The 18,343-nt window shown below is 33.2% G+C and overlaps 1 protein-coding gene across 1 annotated transcript; it reads left to right on the top strand.

The window, feature by feature from the left end:
* The first annotated feature begins 13,061 nt into the window (after positions 1 to 13,061).
* LOC115954782 (epoxide hydrolase 4-like) lies at positions 13,062 to 17,460 on the top strand. Its single transcript, XM_031072715.1, has 5 exons — positions 13,062 to 13,694; positions 13,961 to 14,050; positions 15,858 to 15,863; positions 17,065 to 17,132; positions 17,280 to 17,460. Exons 1-5 carry the CDS (start codon positions 13,068 to 13,070, stop codon positions 17,425 to 17,427), a joined length of 939 nt encoding a protein of 312 aa, XP_030928575.1. The 5' UTR covers positions 13,062 to 13,067; the 3' UTR covers positions 17,428 to 17,460.
* The last annotated feature ends 883 nt before the right edge of the window (positions 17,461 to 18,343 follow it).

The following is an 18,343-nucleotide window of genomic DNA, read 5'->3' as shown; positions in this document are numbered from 1 at the left end:
GAGTTATTGGGCTCATCTATATATGTATATATATAAAACCGAAACTTTTGAAATTTTCACAATTTGTCACATCAGCACAAAAAAAACTTTTATAAGACTAAAAAAAAAAAACTGGCATTATCAAAAAAAAAAAAAAAACCTCAAACCCAAAAAAACCGAAAATTTCCTTCTCCCCAAAACCAAAACCCGATAAAAAAAAAAAAAAAAAAAAAAAAAACTCTCCCTCTTAAGCGCAAACACATCAACAGACTCATCAAACTCCTTCTCTTCTTCTTCACGCAGTCCCATCTCCATCTTCAAACACACAATTTCCTCCATTCCTCTCTCTACATACACGTTCTCCTGCCTCCATTCTTTTTGCCTTCTCTACCTTCAAACCCCTAAACTATAGTCCACGGGTGCCAGCCAACCACTCCTTTAGTGGTAGAAAGTTTTTGATATTGAGACTTTACCATCAGACCAGATTCTCTCCGCAAACATTACCAGTAAGTTTTTGATTTTGTTCTATAATTTGGGTTGTTAAATATGATTTAGGGTTTCGTTTTTGGTTGTTAAATATGATTTAGGGTTTCATTTGTGAGTGTTTCTTTTGAATGGTTAGCTTAGATTGATGGGTTTGGAGCCCATAGTGAGTTTTATTAATTTCAATTATTGGCTGCGAGAAAATCCATCTGGGATTTTAGAGTTGTTATTCTGTTTCATTGTTAATACTGACGGCTATAGGTGTGTCTCTTTGTTAATAACTTTGTTATGTTATTCTGTTTCATTATAGCCCAATTTAATAGGTGTGTGTGTTTCACTACTGATAAGTTTATGTTGGTTGAAATTATGTCTTTAACTTAATGGAATTCCCCGATTTAAAAATCTTTAAGCAATATTAAAAAAAAAAAAAAAAAAAGGCTTTAAGCCATGGATTTTTTTTCCCAGCAAGTAGTGGTTATTATAGTTTATGATGGAAGCCATGAGATCAAGCTAACTTGAGTGTATGTCAACTGTTTACAAAGTGAAACAACTACTATTGATAATGGTTTCAATATATTTTCCATAGTTTGTGAACATATTAATATTGAGAGATTTTATATTGCCATGGAGACCTATTGACAAAAAATGTTAACAACAAAAATTTGTGTTAAAAGTTATTTAGGTTTTGTTATTTTGGGTTAATTGAAAGGTGGAGATATAATTGAAAGGGTTTTTTGGTGTTGGTTTGACAGTCTACCTCAAATGTGTGGGAATCTTTGATGGTGAGCATGTTTAGATTGGAGGATTTTGTGTTAATAAAGGAATTTGGGATAGGGTATGCTGGCAAACCTATGTGTTTTATTTTATTTATTTTATTTTTATTTTTAATGGTTTTTTTGCTTTGTTTCTTAGATTTAGATGGTTTATCCTTGATCACCGTTCTGTAGTTGAAGCTTGAATGTTGTAGTGTAGTCATTTGACAAATGCAAATTAATTGTTGTTTAATTTTGTTGCTTTAAATTTAAAGGTGTTAAAATGTGTTGAATAAGTTATAATGATCATTGCAATAGAATAAATGCTTTCTAAATCAAACGACTACAAGATTGTGCTTTATGTTTACTTGGGATTTTCATTTGAATAAAGCAAATTGATTTATAAGGCAAGTAGTGTTATGTTTCAGGGTGAAATTTTTAAATTTAAATACTGTCTTGGCTTTTGGATCGTTGGGGCATATTTTGATATGATTAGTCAAAGTCACTGTGCAGAATCCATTGTTTCATTTATGATAGTTTTTAGACCCCTTAAACAATTGATTTAACCTAGGTAATTAGCCAAGTTGTTACTTAGTCCAATTAAACAAGTCTAGGTTATCACAATAACAAGATCAAATCATGCAAAGCAGCAGAAAATAAATAACGCAAGATATGATCACCCAGGAAACCAAACCGGTAAAAACCTGGGGAGGATTTGACCTAACTATCCTTAAGGTAAACTTGAATCTACTATCTTGAAAGAATCGAAGTTCATACAATAAGACTTACAAGCCCCCACGCTCGATTTCTTATTGCTACCAACCAGTAGAACTTATTGACACGACCACGTGCAAACTCCGAATCCACAAACTCCTTCTTTCTTGGATTCACCACCAGATACAAGCACACCTGCTTGTGTTTTCTTTAAGCTTCAATGGCAGCAATTGAATTGCTCATCAAGGTGTAGATAAATCTTCTTCTTGAAAACCCTAAGTTTGTGAAAGGAAAACTCATCTAGATCTCACAAGAGATTTACACAAACCGCAATTATAAGCAACACTAAAACGTGGCTAGGGTTTGCCTTTTATACTTAGGACAAATAAGAAATCCTAAAAACGTTTTAAAACACTTAGGGCTGAGTTGGACAAATCTGCAGAAAATCATTCTGTCCGAGTTTCGATCGATCGAGCTTGTCTTTCAATCAATCGAGCCAGGCCGAAAGGCACAATGCTTTTCTGCTTTAACTCGATTCCAACTTTACATAAAAGCACAACTTTGAACTAAACTAAAACACTTCTAAACACATTTTTTGATCATGGTTTGCCAACAATACAAATTAGAGTTCTAAATACATAAAATCCTAAGACTTTAGAACCTAACAAACTCCCCCTTTGGCAATTTGTGACAAAACACAACCAAAAACTCAAAGTTTACAAAATAAAAAGCCCTTTACAAAATAATGCTCAAAAAACAAATTCAATCCTAACTACTATCCATCAGTTGCAAGTGTAGACAGAAGCTCAATTGAATCAACCTATATATTTCCTGAAACACTAAACAAAATGCATAACCGCATGTGTGGAAACAATACAAGTAAACAAATTAACTTCTTGATTTCAAACAACACACAAATAAAGACATATATCAATGAATAACTCATAAATATAAATCAATAAGCAGTTTGAAACAAGAAACATATAAAGTACCAACAAAACATAAAACTCCCCCTAACATGAATATCCCATCAAAAACATGGCAAGAGCTAAAAAATGTAAAGTACAAAGTGAAGCACCTAGATACAATCTAAACTCCACAAGCTCTAACTAAAAAAAAAAAAAAAAAAAAAAAAAAAAAAAAAAAAAAAACTCCCCCCGAAAGCAAAAACTCTACAAAGTACTCCCCCTTTTTGTGACGGAATGCCAAAGGGCAAACAGAATCCATCATCAAAAGGGAGGTGGTTTAAACTACGCCAACTTCGCACGCAAGGCACGGATCTCATCGAGCATGTCCACCAAAATTTGTCCATGAGCCACCTGAACGGTCAAGACATGATCCAACGTGCGACGAATGTCTGAATCATCCGAAGCAGTCGGTGGAGGAACATCATCATCTGCAGCAGCACCTGATGTCTCAGCAGCATCAACACCTGTAGAAGAGGGAGGAGGGGGAACACCACTAGATGACGCACCTCTAGGACGAGAAGGAGCAACTCGCAAGTGAGCAGCCCTCTGATGAAGAAAGGTGGCACCTATGGGAGCAACAACATGAACAGACTCACCAAACGGAAAACCATCTAGACCTAAAAAGAGCAAAATCTTATGAATGAAAATAGGATGAATCAGCGCATGCCCTACGGCAGAACTCCTATGAACCTCGTTCAAAGAACGAAGGAACAAGTGAGGAAAACTAATAGCTGCTCCAGAAACAAAGGCATACAAAAACACATATCGCTCTAAAGGGATGGTGTGGAAGTGAAAAATAGGCCATAATGAAAAATAGGCCACATGCTATCCTAAAGAAAAGATAGGCCGTCTCGGTAAGTTCAGCGGACGTGATCCGAGGATCAGAACCCCACTGAATAGATGATCCAGTGATGTATGACATGACTACCTCTAATGAGGGTGACTCATCATAGAGATAGTCAGGCTCCTGAACAACCGGAACACCAAGAGCCTCAGCCACTACCCGAGAGGTAACCCGAGAGGTAATGGTGAACTCAACAGCTCGTATCCAACTCCTAACAAAGGTGTTAGAATCATAGACGTGGCAAGAGAGATTCGAGAAGAACTTTTTAATCAGGGCGGTCGGGGGTGGATGATCTATCTCTAAGAGAGGCAACCAACCTCTAGACTCATAATTGACCCTAATGGCCAGATCAAGCTCATCTAAGACAATAGCTCGCTCAGCCCAAATCTTACACTTACGGTTCAAATTCTCAAAGGCCTCTCTGCACTTATCATTCCTAAACTCCTCAACTCTAAAGGGAGACACAGAGGAAGTGGAAGGGGTCCTATTGGCTCTAGTTTTCCTAGGCATGGTGCTAAGATAAGGACTAAAACACATAGCAAAAGAACAAAACACAAAACTAAGGGCAGACTGCAAGTTCGCACAAAAAAATATAGAATTAAAATCTATATGATGCATGAAAAATTTAAATGGTATGATGCATGTTCTAATGCAGTGAATTAAGTCCAAAAAGTTCAAATTCACAAAATTGGCTTAAACATAGAGGTATTAACACAAAAACCTCAAAATTTGGAAAACCATTTGATCAATTTGAAAAACATTGACGAATTGATCATCACACATGATAGAATTACAAAAATAATGACCAAATACATCAATTTGATAAGCCAATTTCATCAATTTAACCCAATTAGACAAAAACCCCCAAATCGGAACAATTTCAAACTCTAGAATTTCCAATTTTTCAAAAACCACAAAATTGATCAAATTAAACTACATGAATCATCATTATAGCATCCTAGAACAAAAACCCGTTAATCAATTTCACCAAAACAGGTTTGAATCATCAAAAACCCCAATATATAGAAAGTGCCGAAAATACCCACAACAATGCATGAAAACATGAAATAAAATGCAAAAGGAAGGGCAAAAGAGACTTATCGGCCTTCAAGGACAAAAACCTTGCAAAAAACTTGGAGGAAAACGACAAAAAATCGATGGTGGAGCCTTTAGCCAAGTCGGAGAGAGAGAAAAGTTGAAAAACTTTTTGAAAAAGTCCTTTTGAAAAAGACAATTTGACATTTTTAAAAAACATGTTTCACGAGTTTCAATCGATCGAAAAATAGCCTCGATCGATCGAAACAGACAGAGACTCTATTTATAAAATTTGAAACAAGTTCGATCGATCGAAAATCAGTTTCGATTGAGCGAAACAGACAGAGACTCTCAAACGTATTTAAAAATTTTCAATCGATCGAAAAACAGAATGGATCGATCGAAATGGGTAGAGGCTCACCAAATTTGAGGAAAAAACACAATTTTGAAAAAGACATTTAGAATCAACTCAAAGCATTGAAAGTTAAGAACAAAATGCATAAGTATGAGATTATATGATTTTTTAAAACAAGAATTTTAATCCCAAATTCCCCAAAACAAAATTTCTTGCATTCTTCACAAATTTTCAAGCAACAAATTAATTTTGCACAAAATTCAAAGAATTTGCAAAACTTGGTTGGTCAGACCATAAACACACATAATAACATGTACAAAGTTTAGCAAAGAGTAACTTGTGTAGTGTGTGCAACTAGCAAAAGCTTAAGATACATGTGAGGTGATATGTGAATAGCAATCAATCACAAAATCTACAAAATTCATCACACAGAATTTAAAAGAGACTATCACCTAAAGAGTTACATCATATGACTCCTACATCTCCTAGATCATAAGTTTGCAATCATGTAAGTTTCTTGTATTTATGCCTCATAATATACATACCAATTTTAAGTCATGTGAGTTTGGCATCAAGCCTAATAGTACACACCAATTTTAAGTATTAAGCAATTTAAACCGAGACTTCACCTTATGTTCTTTTTGTGCATGTGCTATACTTTCTCGAGCACAAAATCTTATGATATGCACTAAGGTGTTTATGATTGGCTAGTGAACAGTGGTGAGATGGTTATTTATGCTTTTCTCTAAAAGTTCAAGTCAAACATTTAAAATCATGTGACTTCAAGATTAAGACAGAATAATCAAAAACCATAAACATCTTTCCCACACAACATGCACTACAAAGTTTCAACTAGTAAAGTGCAATAAGTAAGCTCATCAAAGTTAAACAAGGTACAAAAGACATGTTATGTGAAAATAAATTGACCAACCTTGTTCTCAAAAACCAAGAAGTATAGTACAAAACAAAATTTGCTTCCTTTTTCTCCTTTTTTTTTATTTATTTATTTTTTTAATTAAAAAAAAAAACACCTAGAATGAAATGTATGAATATTATGCAATGCAAATCCTAGAAACAAAAAAAAAAAAAAAAAAAAAAAAAAAAAAAAAAACAAAAACAAAAACAAAAACAAAACCAAAGAACGATGGTCACAAAGGGTAGAACAATGAAGCACAAGGACCATGTCAGAAAGACTCAGTTAGTTCGAGTCTTTTGCATCCAAAACCTTTTAGATGCACCATGTGCATTGAAGTTGTTATTCACATGAGAATGATTACCAACTCCAGGATTGGAATAAAGGTTTAAAGCCTTTACCAAATCACCAATAAGTACCATAGGATCAAGTGCTTGAAGCACAAGTACTTTTGGTTTGTTTGCTTTCTTTGCAGCTTACAGCTTGTAATAGTTTGGACGAATGTGTCCAGACTTAGCACAAAAGTGACAAACCCATGCAGGCTTATCATGTGCCTTGTCCTTAGATAGGGTAAGCTTCTTAGACTTAGATACTTTCTGATCAACCCTAATCTTCCTAGATGATGAACCTTTTAAGGGTTTAACAACCTCACTCACAGGGGGTTTGACAGTTTCACTCACTATCTCACTCACGGAAGGTTCAGAAGAAGAAGATGAAGGAACAAACTTTGTGGAATGGGGAGCAGATACAGAGATGCTTTCAACATAACCTAATCCAGTTTTGTCAGAAGAAGACTTTTGAACACTCAGCATTTGATCAAGTTTAGAATTAGCAGATCTAGCAACAGATAAATCAAGTTCCAAAGATTTAACTTTATCAAGCAAAAGCATGTTTCAGTTTTCACATTGTTCAAAAGTTCATTAGCATCAAACAGTTTAACAAGCAAATTCTTCTTTTCAAGCTCAAGAGATTCAATTTTCTTCAAGCCAAGTTCAACATTCATAGCATCCTTTATAGCAACTTTGCAAAGTTTATTATAGGCCTCTTGAAGATTTGCATCTTCAGAGAGTTCCCTATCAGAAGGGTTCTCTTCAACAGATATGCTCTCATCGACTACAGTAGTAGTGGTGAAAGTAATGAAGTTTCCATCCTCATCACAATCAGACTCATTATCAGAAACTTCACCATCACTAAGAGTTACAGCCATAGCCTTACCCTTAGACTTCAAATAGGTAGGACATTCAAATTTCATGTGTCCATACCCTTGACATCCAAAACACTGAGAGCCCAAGGAATTATTGGAAGATTGACCTACTTTTTCTCTAGGTTTATCATTGTTATTAACCTTAGTGGGATCGTACTTCCTAAAATTTCTAGGTTCAGCAGTGTTTATGCCTCTTGCATTTCTATTACTATTCTTGAGAAAGTTTCTAAAATTCTTGGCAAGGTAGGCAATCTCTGTAGTAGAGAGCTCATCATCAAATCCACCACCTTCAACATCATCAACTGACTTAAGAGCCATTGATTTGGATTTGGTAGTTTTGGGTAGATCAAACTCATAAGATTGAAGAGATCCTACAAGTTCATAAACAGGGATGGAGTCCACATCCTTGCTTTCAGTAATGGCAGTCACCTTGGGTCTAAAGTCTTCAATTAAAGATCTAAGAATCTTCCTAACAATTTTAAGTTGATCGTAGATTTCACCCAAGTTAAAAGCAGAATTAACAATATCATTCAATTTAGCATAGAATTCATCAAAAGATTCATCATCAGACATCCTAATGCTTTCAAATTTAGAAGTCAATTGCTGCAATTTATTGATTTTGACAGCCTTTGTGCCTTCATGCACAGTCTAGAGGATATTCCAAGTAGTATGAGCAACCTCAACATTAGAGATTCTCTTAAATTCCTCCATAGAAATAGCGTTAAAGATTGCATTCATAGTTTTGCTATTAAATGCAGCTACTTCTTTTTGAGAAGTTTCCTACTCACTAACAGGAGTAGTCGGCTTCTCCCATCCGTATTCAACGGAGTTTCACACCTTCTCATCAATGGATTTCAGGAATGCTTTTATCCTTACTTTCCAATAAGCATAATTATTCCCATCAAAGTGAGGAGGAATAACTAGAGAGTGTCCGTGTTCCATGACAACAGGGGTCAAGAATCAGCTCAGTGATCAAAGGATCAACAACAAAAGAGCTACCCGCTCTGATACCACTTGATAGTTTTTAGATCCCTTAAACAATTGATTTAACCTAGGTAATTAGCCAAGTTGTTACTTAGTCCAATTAAACAAGTCTAGGTTATCACAATAACAAGATCAAATCATGCAAAGTAGCGGAAAATAAATAACGCAAGATATGATCACCCAGGAAACCAAACCGGTAAAAACCTGGGGAGGATTTGACTTAGCTATCCTCAAGGTAAACTTGAATCCACTATCTTGAAAGAATCGAAGTTCATACAATAAGACTTACAAGCCCCTACGCTCGACTTCTTATTACTACCAACCAGTAGAACTTACTGACACGACCACGTGCAAACTCCGAATCCATGAACTCCTTCTTTCTTGAATTCACCACTAGATACAAGCACATCCACTTATGTTTTCTTTAAATTTCAATGGCAGCAACTGAATTGATCATCAAGGTGTAGATAAATCTTCTCCTTGAAAACCCTAAGTTTGTATAAAGGAAAGCTCCTCTAAATCTCACAAAAGATTTACACAAATCGCAATTATGAGTAACACTAAAACGTGGTTAGGGTTTGCCTTTTATACTTAGGACAAATAAGAAACCCTAAAAACGTTTTAAAACACTTAGGGCTGAGTTGGACAAATCTGCAGAAAATCATTCTGCCCGAGTTTCGATCGATCGAGCCTGTCTTTCGATCGATCGAGCCAGGCCGAAAAGCACAATGCTTTCCTGATTTAACTCGATTCCAACTTTACATAATAACACAACTTTGAGCTAGACTAAAACACTTCTAAACACATTGTTTTGATCATGGTTTGCCAATAATACAAATTAGAGTTCTAAATACATAAAATCCTAAGACTTTAGAACCTAACAATTTAGATTACAAAATATTTACATTTCGTACTCTATGAAAATTGAGTGTAGTTGATTTATGCTTGGTAAAAAATTTATGTCTGTTTTGTGAAAGTCCTCTATTGTTGTTCAGATTATTTTTTGTTTCTTTTCATGCCAACATGGTCTGTGTTGTGACTGATGGAATTGAGAGAATTTAGTTGAATTTAAGGCGAAAACCCTCCTAAACATTATTAGACAAGAAGAGAATAGTTTTTTATGGAATGATATTTGCTGCCTCTTATTGCTTGAGCCATAACTTAAGTACAACTATGACAAATTCATTTAAAGCTATTAAAGATGTCTGTTTGAGACTTATTAAGTTATGTTACAAGGTGAATATTTTATATCAATATCTATTTGTTAGCATGTGCTTGAAAATTTTAGGATAAATGAGTTAGTGAACTATAATTTGTTGTTTTTTGCTTTCCAAATTACAAGTAGTGATATATCTTGTTAAATTGGTACCGCTTTCTTCTTTTTTATAATAAATAAAAAAAATTGAAAAATTTTGTTCTTCCATTAGACCTTTAAAGCTTTCAATTTGAAACTTTTGTTGTGAAAAATAACTGGTAGTGATGTTTGTGGCAGATTCGAATTTAGGATTGAGGCCAATCTCGATGCCATGGGTAGTTTTCTATATCGTATGTACTTTGCGTATAGTTTATTGTTTATGATGCTTTGTATACTCACCTATTTCGAGTAATGTTCATGTTATAGACAAATCTAAGAATTTGGAAGCCCATTTTGAAGAATGCTAGTACTCTAGTAGAGAACTTCTCCATGGAAGTCACACAAGATCTATGTCTATCTGTACTCCCTCAAATAGCAGCATAATTAGGTAGGATTTCTTACGATTTGAGTTATCATTGTTGCTAGGTTGAAAGTATTCAATGATATATGCAGATAGCTAATTGCTGATTAGTAAGCCTACAAGTTGCATGAGAACCTATTTGGAAATACATGGTAATGGTGGAAGCATATTTTAGATAGAAATTATGGGAAAATTTTGCTAATAATAGATAATTTTTCTGGGCGGTGATTGTTTAATGCAAATCGTTGGGATGGGTTTTAGGGCCAAGAAAGTTGTGAGTTATGGACACAAACATGAGTTATGCAGGGTTACATGTATTGGTAGAATTGGTTGCGTGTTTAAGTTTGGAATAGGTGTGTATCATAGTGTTTACTAATTGAATTTGAGACATTGACATTAACTTGGCATTTGTTTAGAGAAACTAAACAACTACATGGAAGATTACATGTTTTGTATGTTTGCTTTTGTTTACTGTGTGTCTTAATATGGATGTAGGTGGGATAATAAATTTGTGCAATCCTACTTGGCAAGAAGCAAACGCAACCATGAGATTTCAAAGGGTGATTGGAGATGATAATTTAAATGGAAGTTTTAGCTAGATGACATGACTAACAATTCCTATTAAAAAAAGTATTTAGTAGTTCCATTGGTTTTATTATAGTCATTGTTTTTAATGATTGTTTTTTTTTTTGTTAAATAATGCAACAAGTAAACCGTATATCAATGATATGTTATCAATGACTAAGTTTGGTTATATATATAGCAAAATATTGTGAAAGAGTCATGAAGGTTGGTACTAAAGACATATTGAAACAAAGGAAAATTGAAAAGCTACATATTGATGCAGGTTGGTACTAAAGACATATAGAAACAAAGGAAAATTGAAAGTCTACATACTGATGCTATTGTAATTACTCATTTGAAATTCAAACCGGTTTCAAAAATATAGTTTGTGGTTTAGAGCATTTTCTGTTTTTACTAATTGTGTTTTGTTTCCATGTACCTGTTTTTAAAATACATGTAAATTTGGTCAAATATTAATTTTTATGTCTTACAGGGCTTTGAGGAGTACATAAATTTGATTTTGGAAGATGTTGGAAAAGTCAACATCAAGAGGGAGAGCAAAAAATTTTAGGTGGGTTCATTTTCTTATTTTCCTTTACTTTTAATCTCAAAAATGTGTAAAATCTAAATGTGGTACATCTATTTTGTTATTTGTCGATTACATATAAAAAAAAAAAAATGTACAGGGTAGATTCTTCTTAAGAGATGCAACACAACAGCCACCTCTCTCTCTCTCTCTCTCTCTCTCTCTCTCTCTCAATAGTGGAAATAATGATTTTAGAAATTGTGTAAATTGGCATTATGTTGTCTTTTCAATCCCATTGAGGTCTAGCATCTTTGTTTACTGGCAATATTAGAATTTAGATACATCTTGGACATCAAGAATGATTAATGTAATTTATGAAAGATATTTGATTGAATGAGTATGGAATCAACTATATTTGTGTAATTAATTGTATTGGAGTGTACTTATATCAGTTATATATTTTCTAAATATGATCTCATGATATCTCATTGTATATGATAGATTTTATTGGTTTGGTATATAATTTATACCATGATATTGATTTTTTTTTTTCCATATTAGGGAGTTATTAATAGCGACTAGTGTTTTTTAAATTTTAAACTACATTGTATTGCATATTTTGTATTTTATATTTTATTATCATTATTATTATTATTATTATTATTAAGAAAAGGTTTCTTATGTTTAAAACTTTAAATTTTAAACTATCAATGCATTATGTGTAGTACCCAATATGTATATGTTATGATATGATCTGAAAATGGGATTATATGGTATATATTATGCAATTTTATTGTGAAGGTTTTTGTGAAAATAACTAAATAATGAATTATTATATAATTTGATAATTCTTATATAGTGTAACAAAGGATTAATAGCTCACATGGAAGGATTTTTTGTGTTGATATAGGTTTTATTTTACTTTTAGTTATATATTGAGGGTGTTATTTAAATCGATCTAAAACTTTCATGGTTTTAACATATATATATATAAATTTAGGATTCAAGTTAAAAATCACCCCAAATTATATATAGGAATTATGTAATTTATTCAAGTATTTAACTAAAAGTTATCCAATTAACTAGTGCAATTGCAAATAAAGAATATACCATTTACCACAATATGATTTTTGAGATTTAAATTTTATTATACAATATATGATATTAACTAATATTATTTTTGTATTTATTTAAATTATTGATAACATGTTAGAATAAATAAAAAATAGGATTTCAAAAACTTAATGATTAAGTATGACTTTTTCGATGATTCTAATGATAAATTTTTTCAAGGTTTAGTTACACTATCTCATTTTCTGCACATGAAGAACCTAACTAGGTTTGCATCTCCTTTTCTCCCCTATTGTAAGGGGAAAAAAAAAGTTTAATAAAATGCCACAATTCATTCACATGGATGGTGAAGAGATCAAGGAGTTTAAGCCAATTGAATGGTGCAACTATCAAATTAATATATTAGAAAAGCGAGCATGTAATGGAACTTAATCTTGTTGTTAATAGAATAATCTGATTCTGTAAAACTAAGTAGTTGGTTGATGAAAACTAAAAATTTATTACTGAAAATGCTATAATAAAATAATTTTTAAAGTTGAAAATACTGTATAACACTAATTGTTGCGTTTTTTCCTGATTGATTAGTCCATAAATAATACCATAAGACCAGGCTCCAAAATGCAAAATGCAGATTAATTTTTACGCAAACGCACGCTCAAACAAAGATCAACAAAACCAGCTAAGATGGACCCGCATCCAAGATTTAAACGGTTTCTATATCAGCTTATTATATTTCTTCCTAGTTCCATGCATAGAAGAAAAGTCAATTTCTTAATTTACTTTCACTAAATCTGATAATAAAAAAATAAGGAAAAAGAAAAGTATATGTCAAAAGAGTAAAAGAAGGTCATGATGATTAATTATTACTGCCCTCTACATTCTCTCACAAGTCACATCTCTCTCTCTATATGCTGGGATTTCTACGTTCCTTTGTGTGCATTTTGAGAGAGAGAGAGAGAGATGGTGAACATTTTTGCAGTGTACAAGCCACTGTTACATTGGGTAATGAAGCTAGTTGGGGTAAGACCCCAGCGAGTGGAAATCGAGCCAGGAACCATAATGAATTTCTGGGTCCCTAAGGAAACTCCAAAAAAATCCAAAAACAGCAATAATAATAAAGCTGTTGTATTCATTCATGGGTTTGCAGATGATGGTATTATAACGTGGCAATCCCAAGTGTTAGCTCTAGCAAGAAAGTACAAAGTCTATGTGCCGGATTTAGTCTTCTTTGGTGGCTCAATCACTGATAGATCAGAGCGGTCACCGGAGTTCCAAGCTGAGTGTGTGGCAAAGGGTCTCAAGAAACTAGGTGTGGAGAGGTGCACCTTGGTGGGGTTGAGCTATGGTGGGATGGTTGGGTTCAAGATGGCTGAGATGTACCCTGACTTGGTTGAGTCTATGGTGCTAACTTGCTCTGTCATGGCCTTGACAAAGTCCATAAGTGATGCAGCCCTTGAGAGGATTGGGTTCAAGTCCTGGTCTGATTATTTGCTTCCAGATTCTGTCGAAGGTGTGAAAATACTTTTTGACATTGCCACCTTCAAGTTGCCTCGGATCCCTAATTTCATTTACAAACATCATTTGGAGGTATGTAATATTATATCATATATGCTTCATCATGGTCACCCATATGGGCATGCATAGATAGTATTAACTCTGTGTTTCCCATATGGGCATGCATAGCTTCTTTTACTCATACACCACAATCTGATATTATGGATCAAAATCCTTGAGAATTATCAGAGTTATTTTGTATGTACATCCTGTATATTCCAATTAGTATGAGATATGGCTATTCAGACATTAAATATGATTAATTTGTAGCTCATGGACCGATCTCATTGACTATGCAGATAATGTTTGACAACAGAAAGGAGAGAGAAGAATTACTCGAGGCTTTGGTCATTGATGATAATGACTTTACCATTCCTAGTCATCCTCAGGTTTGAATTTGAGCATTGAGAATTAAAATCGTATAAATTTGTGCAGAATGATGCTTGTCAAATATATAGGAAATGGAATTTTATTGCCCTACGTGATACATGTAGCAATTAGGTTCTATGCGTCAATCCACAATATTCTCTAGAAAAATTTTGCACGACTTTCTGAGATGAGAAAAATGTTTGCTTACTTTTCCTGCAAATCGCAATATTAGTTGCTGTCTTATTTCACACTCCAATTCTCTCGAAAGTTTAAACTCGTACTTACCACATATGTCTAATACTTGACCGACTGAAATTAATGTTTTCTGCAACATTTAAGTTCAGATCATCACGTCTACAGTCTACAGTGTCATGTGGGTTCCATAGTGCCTGTTTTTCAAACAAGTTGGTTCTCCCATGGAACTAGCTAGATAGGATTTAGAGGTTTGATGTCGGCCTTCATTCTATTAATTAATGCAACTGGGACTCCACAAATCATGTCTGTCCCTCCATATCCAACACGTGTTAACTAGCTTCACATACATCTAAAACTGAAACCTAATCACCAGCAAACTCGGCATCTTCAAATTTTGGAGAAAAAAGCCACTGTTTATCCCAAAAAATCTCTCCAACAGACTTGGCATCTCCATTTTATTTTTTTTATTATTTCTCCTTAAAATAATACCGGTTGAATTAAAAAAAGACTTTTTTGTCTTTCCTCCCTTTCTTTTTCTTCTTCACTCTCTCATACTCCTCTATCTCAACGGTTACAATCTAAAACATACCACAATCAAAACAAAAACCCAATCGAAAGATAGCACAAAAACAATCTTTCTCATAAGCCTAATGAAATCTGAACAATAAAATAAAACTAATCAAACCAAAACAAAAAAAAAAATAATAATAAAAATAAAAAAACCATGTGGAATGCCAATCTAACCAATATGGTGATTAAGCTACATGTTCTTAGAAGTGGGGAGGACTCTAATCTTTGTTCTCAGCCAATGATCTATGCATGTATGAAAGAGAATTTGTTTGTGTGAGATTGAGGAAGAGAAATTTGTGTGTGTGTAAGAGAAAGAGAACGAAAGAGAGAGGGAGAAGGGGAGAAATGTTCTGGAGATAACTAGAAAAACAAAAAGTCAAACAAAGAGTGAAGATAGATATTGGGGGTAGGTAAGGGTCGTCAATGGGCCAGGTTAGGCTGGCTCGGCCCATATTTACTTGGCTCATGGGCACAATGGGCTGGGCATAATGGGTATTAACTAGTTAATGGGTAGGGTAGGGTTGGGCCGAAAGAGAAAACCTTAGCCCATGACCCTGTCCATGGGCAATGCCCATTTGGTCTTTAGCGAGGTGGGCTATCGGGTTGAGATTAATGGCTACCCATAGGCTTGTGCTAGCATATTATTTTATTATTTTTATAAGGAAAAAAATCAATTTTTTATAAGGGAATAATCAATTTATTTTTTTAAAGGAAAGAATTAAAGAATTTAATATTTAATTACAAATTTTTTTACAGTCAAATCTATTTAATTTTTTGTTTTGTTGATGGAAACCTATTTAATTTTTTTTATTAAGGCTTTAAATAGTTTTTTATTTTTATCTTTAATTAAAAAAAATGTCAAATGGTTAATTCAAATTTGCTAGACTACTAGAAAAATATATATTTAGTAAACTAAGTTTAGCACAATTACTTTGAGTATTTTAGTGGTTGAGAGAGTTCTCTTAAGAAATTCCTCTATAATATCTCAGGATCAATCTTTCATACACTTCCTATATATTTTTGTTATGAATTATGAGTTATTGGGTTGGGCCAATGGGTTAGGCCAGGGTTGGGTAACGGGTTGGGCTACTGGGCTAGCCCACTGGGTATCCATGGGCATAAAAACTAGCCCACGACTTGACCCACTGGGCTAGTGGGCTGCCCATGGGCCTCAATAACAATGGACCGGGCCGCCCATTAGCTCGATGGGCCATCGGGTTTCTGGATCGAACTATGGGCCGTGGACTATTTGATGACCCTTAAGGGTAGGTGTACGTGTGTGGAGGAGAAAAAACAAGAAAAAAAAAAAGAAAAAAAACATATGGATGAAAAAAAAAAAAAAAACTAAAGAAAGAAAGGAAAATAATATAAGGAATAAGAAATCAAAATTGAGTAACATTACTACGATTTTTTCACAATAAATTTAAAGTGACAGATTGTTATTAGTTGATATTGGCAAGTAAAAAAATAATTTAAATAGTTGGTTCAAATTATAATTAATAACAACTTTCCACATAAATTTTGTTATGAAAGTATTGTGTAAAATGTTGTGAACATAAAACTTCCTATTGAAAAATATAGTTGTTAAAAAAAAAATAATGATTAAAAAAAGAATAAACAATGAATGAAGAAATAATATTTAAATGAGATAGAAAATGGAATAGAAAATCTGCTGAAAAGTGTATTTAAAAAGGTAAATAGGTAAAAACTAAATGTCACAGTTCACTCTTCAAACAGGCAAAAATTTGGAGAGGCTGCTAGTGATGCTCTAATATGGCTGTTGGATAGATTAAAATTCAAATATAAAATAGAGAAACTCTATATTTCAACTTGGCAAGATTATGTAATAATTAAGAGGATGACATGACATCTATTTGGTACAATCAAAATATTATATATTTGTTTATATATATATATATATATATATATCTTATTTTTTGTCCCTACACTTACACATATCATGTCCATCAAGATGTTTTTTATTTATATATTTTTTTTAAGAAAGAAGTAAATTCCATAGTTTCGACGAAATATGAAAGAGATTGCAATGTCCATATATGACGCCTAATTCAATCCTTGACTATTTGGTCAGCCCGGCCCCCACAGTAACGCCACAAATGTGTGTGTGTGTTTTTATTTTATTTTATTTTATTTTTTACATTTCTAATTTCATAAGTTTTGCACTTTTGACTTTGAGGACAGAAGAAAAATAAGAATGTACTATAAAATGGGAAATTTGTTTACCTAATGATGCATATTGTTGTTGCAGAGAGTACATCTCTTGTGGGGAGAGAATGACATCATTTTCAACATGGAAGTTGTTAACAACTTGAAGAGGTATGCTTCATTTATGCCATACGAATAGTCATTAATCAAAGATTTTGAATACATTGAGATGGCACCGATTGAAAGCAAATTCAATAAAATGGGCCTTATGTTGTTTTATGTATATACTAATTAATTAGGCATTGGTTGTGATCACAGGCAATTGGGAGACAGAGCAACACTACAATATATAGAGAAAGCAGGTCACCTTGTTGAGGCTGAACGACCATGTGTCTACAACAAGCATCTCAAAGAAATTCTCACCACTTTATTGGAAGATGGAGACCAAACACAACGAAGCTTATAGTTAATTTGTCATCCTTTGTGGAGTACTTCTATTGTTTGGAGCTCAATATATATACTTTATAGTAATTTTTGTTTCTCTTGCGACTCAAAATATTTGAAAGCATGCATGTTGACTATGTCTTGGTGAGTAAGATTTTTTACTTTTTATTTTTATTGTTTAGCAAAAAAAAAAAAAAGATATATTTTTTATTTGCTTACGCTCTCTTTTTTTAAGCAAGACAATGATGTATAAATGATATTGGTTTCCCAATTTTTTTTTTTTTAATTATTATAACAAGTAAGAGAGAGGGTACTCGAATCCCCAAACAATGCTAATGACATAAGAGCAGAAATGAGTTGTTCATTAGTCAAACTTTATTTGACATATTGAAAATATTAAAAAGATCTTCAAGATATCAAAATATATATATATATATATATATATATTATTTTTGCTGAAAAAATATACGTATATTATATTGTATGTAATTTTAAGTCATTTCATTATATACCTACGGGTTTCCTTCTCTTTTCCCAAAACAAATTATTGAATGATTAACACAAATTATAAAATGAACAATCACAAATCATAATCTCAAGGGTTAGCTAAATGGTTCTTAAAATATCATGATATTCATAAGATCTTGAATTCGAAATCTCTTGTTAGCATGTTAAGACATAGACCCAAGAAATTTTTTCCTATAATAACCTAGTATATGTGGGATGAGAGACTAAATAAAAAAGTACTCATAAGTCACAACCTGTCTCAGTCTCATGTTTGAATTTTGCATACTTTTCCTTTAAACTGTAATATTAGTTGCTATCTTATTTCAGATTCAAGCTAGCTAGCTATCACACATGCTGGATGATCTTGACCGACTGAAATTAATGTTTTCTGCTATCATCACTTGTCTATAGTCTACTGTGTTATGTGGGTT

The sequence above is a fragment of the Quercus lobata genome, chromosome 8 (genome assembly GCF_001633185.2).
Source record: "Quercus lobata isolate SW786 chromosome 8, ValleyOak3.0 Primary Assembly, whole genome shotgun sequence".
In the NCBI taxonomy this organism is placed as follows: Eukaryota; Viridiplantae; Streptophyta; class Magnoliopsida; order Fagales; family Fagaceae; genus Quercus; species Quercus lobata.
Note: the sequence above shows the minus strand (reverse complement) of the source record. Positions and strands in the feature narration are given on the sequence as shown.

Bases quoted from the DNA above. Each gene is read 5' to 3' on its own strand.
- LOC115954782 (XM_031072715.1), top strand. From the start codon at position 13,068: ATGGTGAACATTTTTGCAGTGTACAAGCCACTGTTACATTGGGTAATG. The intron at 13,695-13,960 runs GTATGTAATATT...TTGACTATGCAG, and splicing joins TTTACAAACATCATTTGGAG to ATAATGTTTGACAACAGAAA. The intron at 17,133-17,279 runs GTATGCTTCATT...TTGTGATCACAG, and splicing joins GTTGTTAACAACTTGAAGAG to GCAATTGGGAGACAGAGCAA.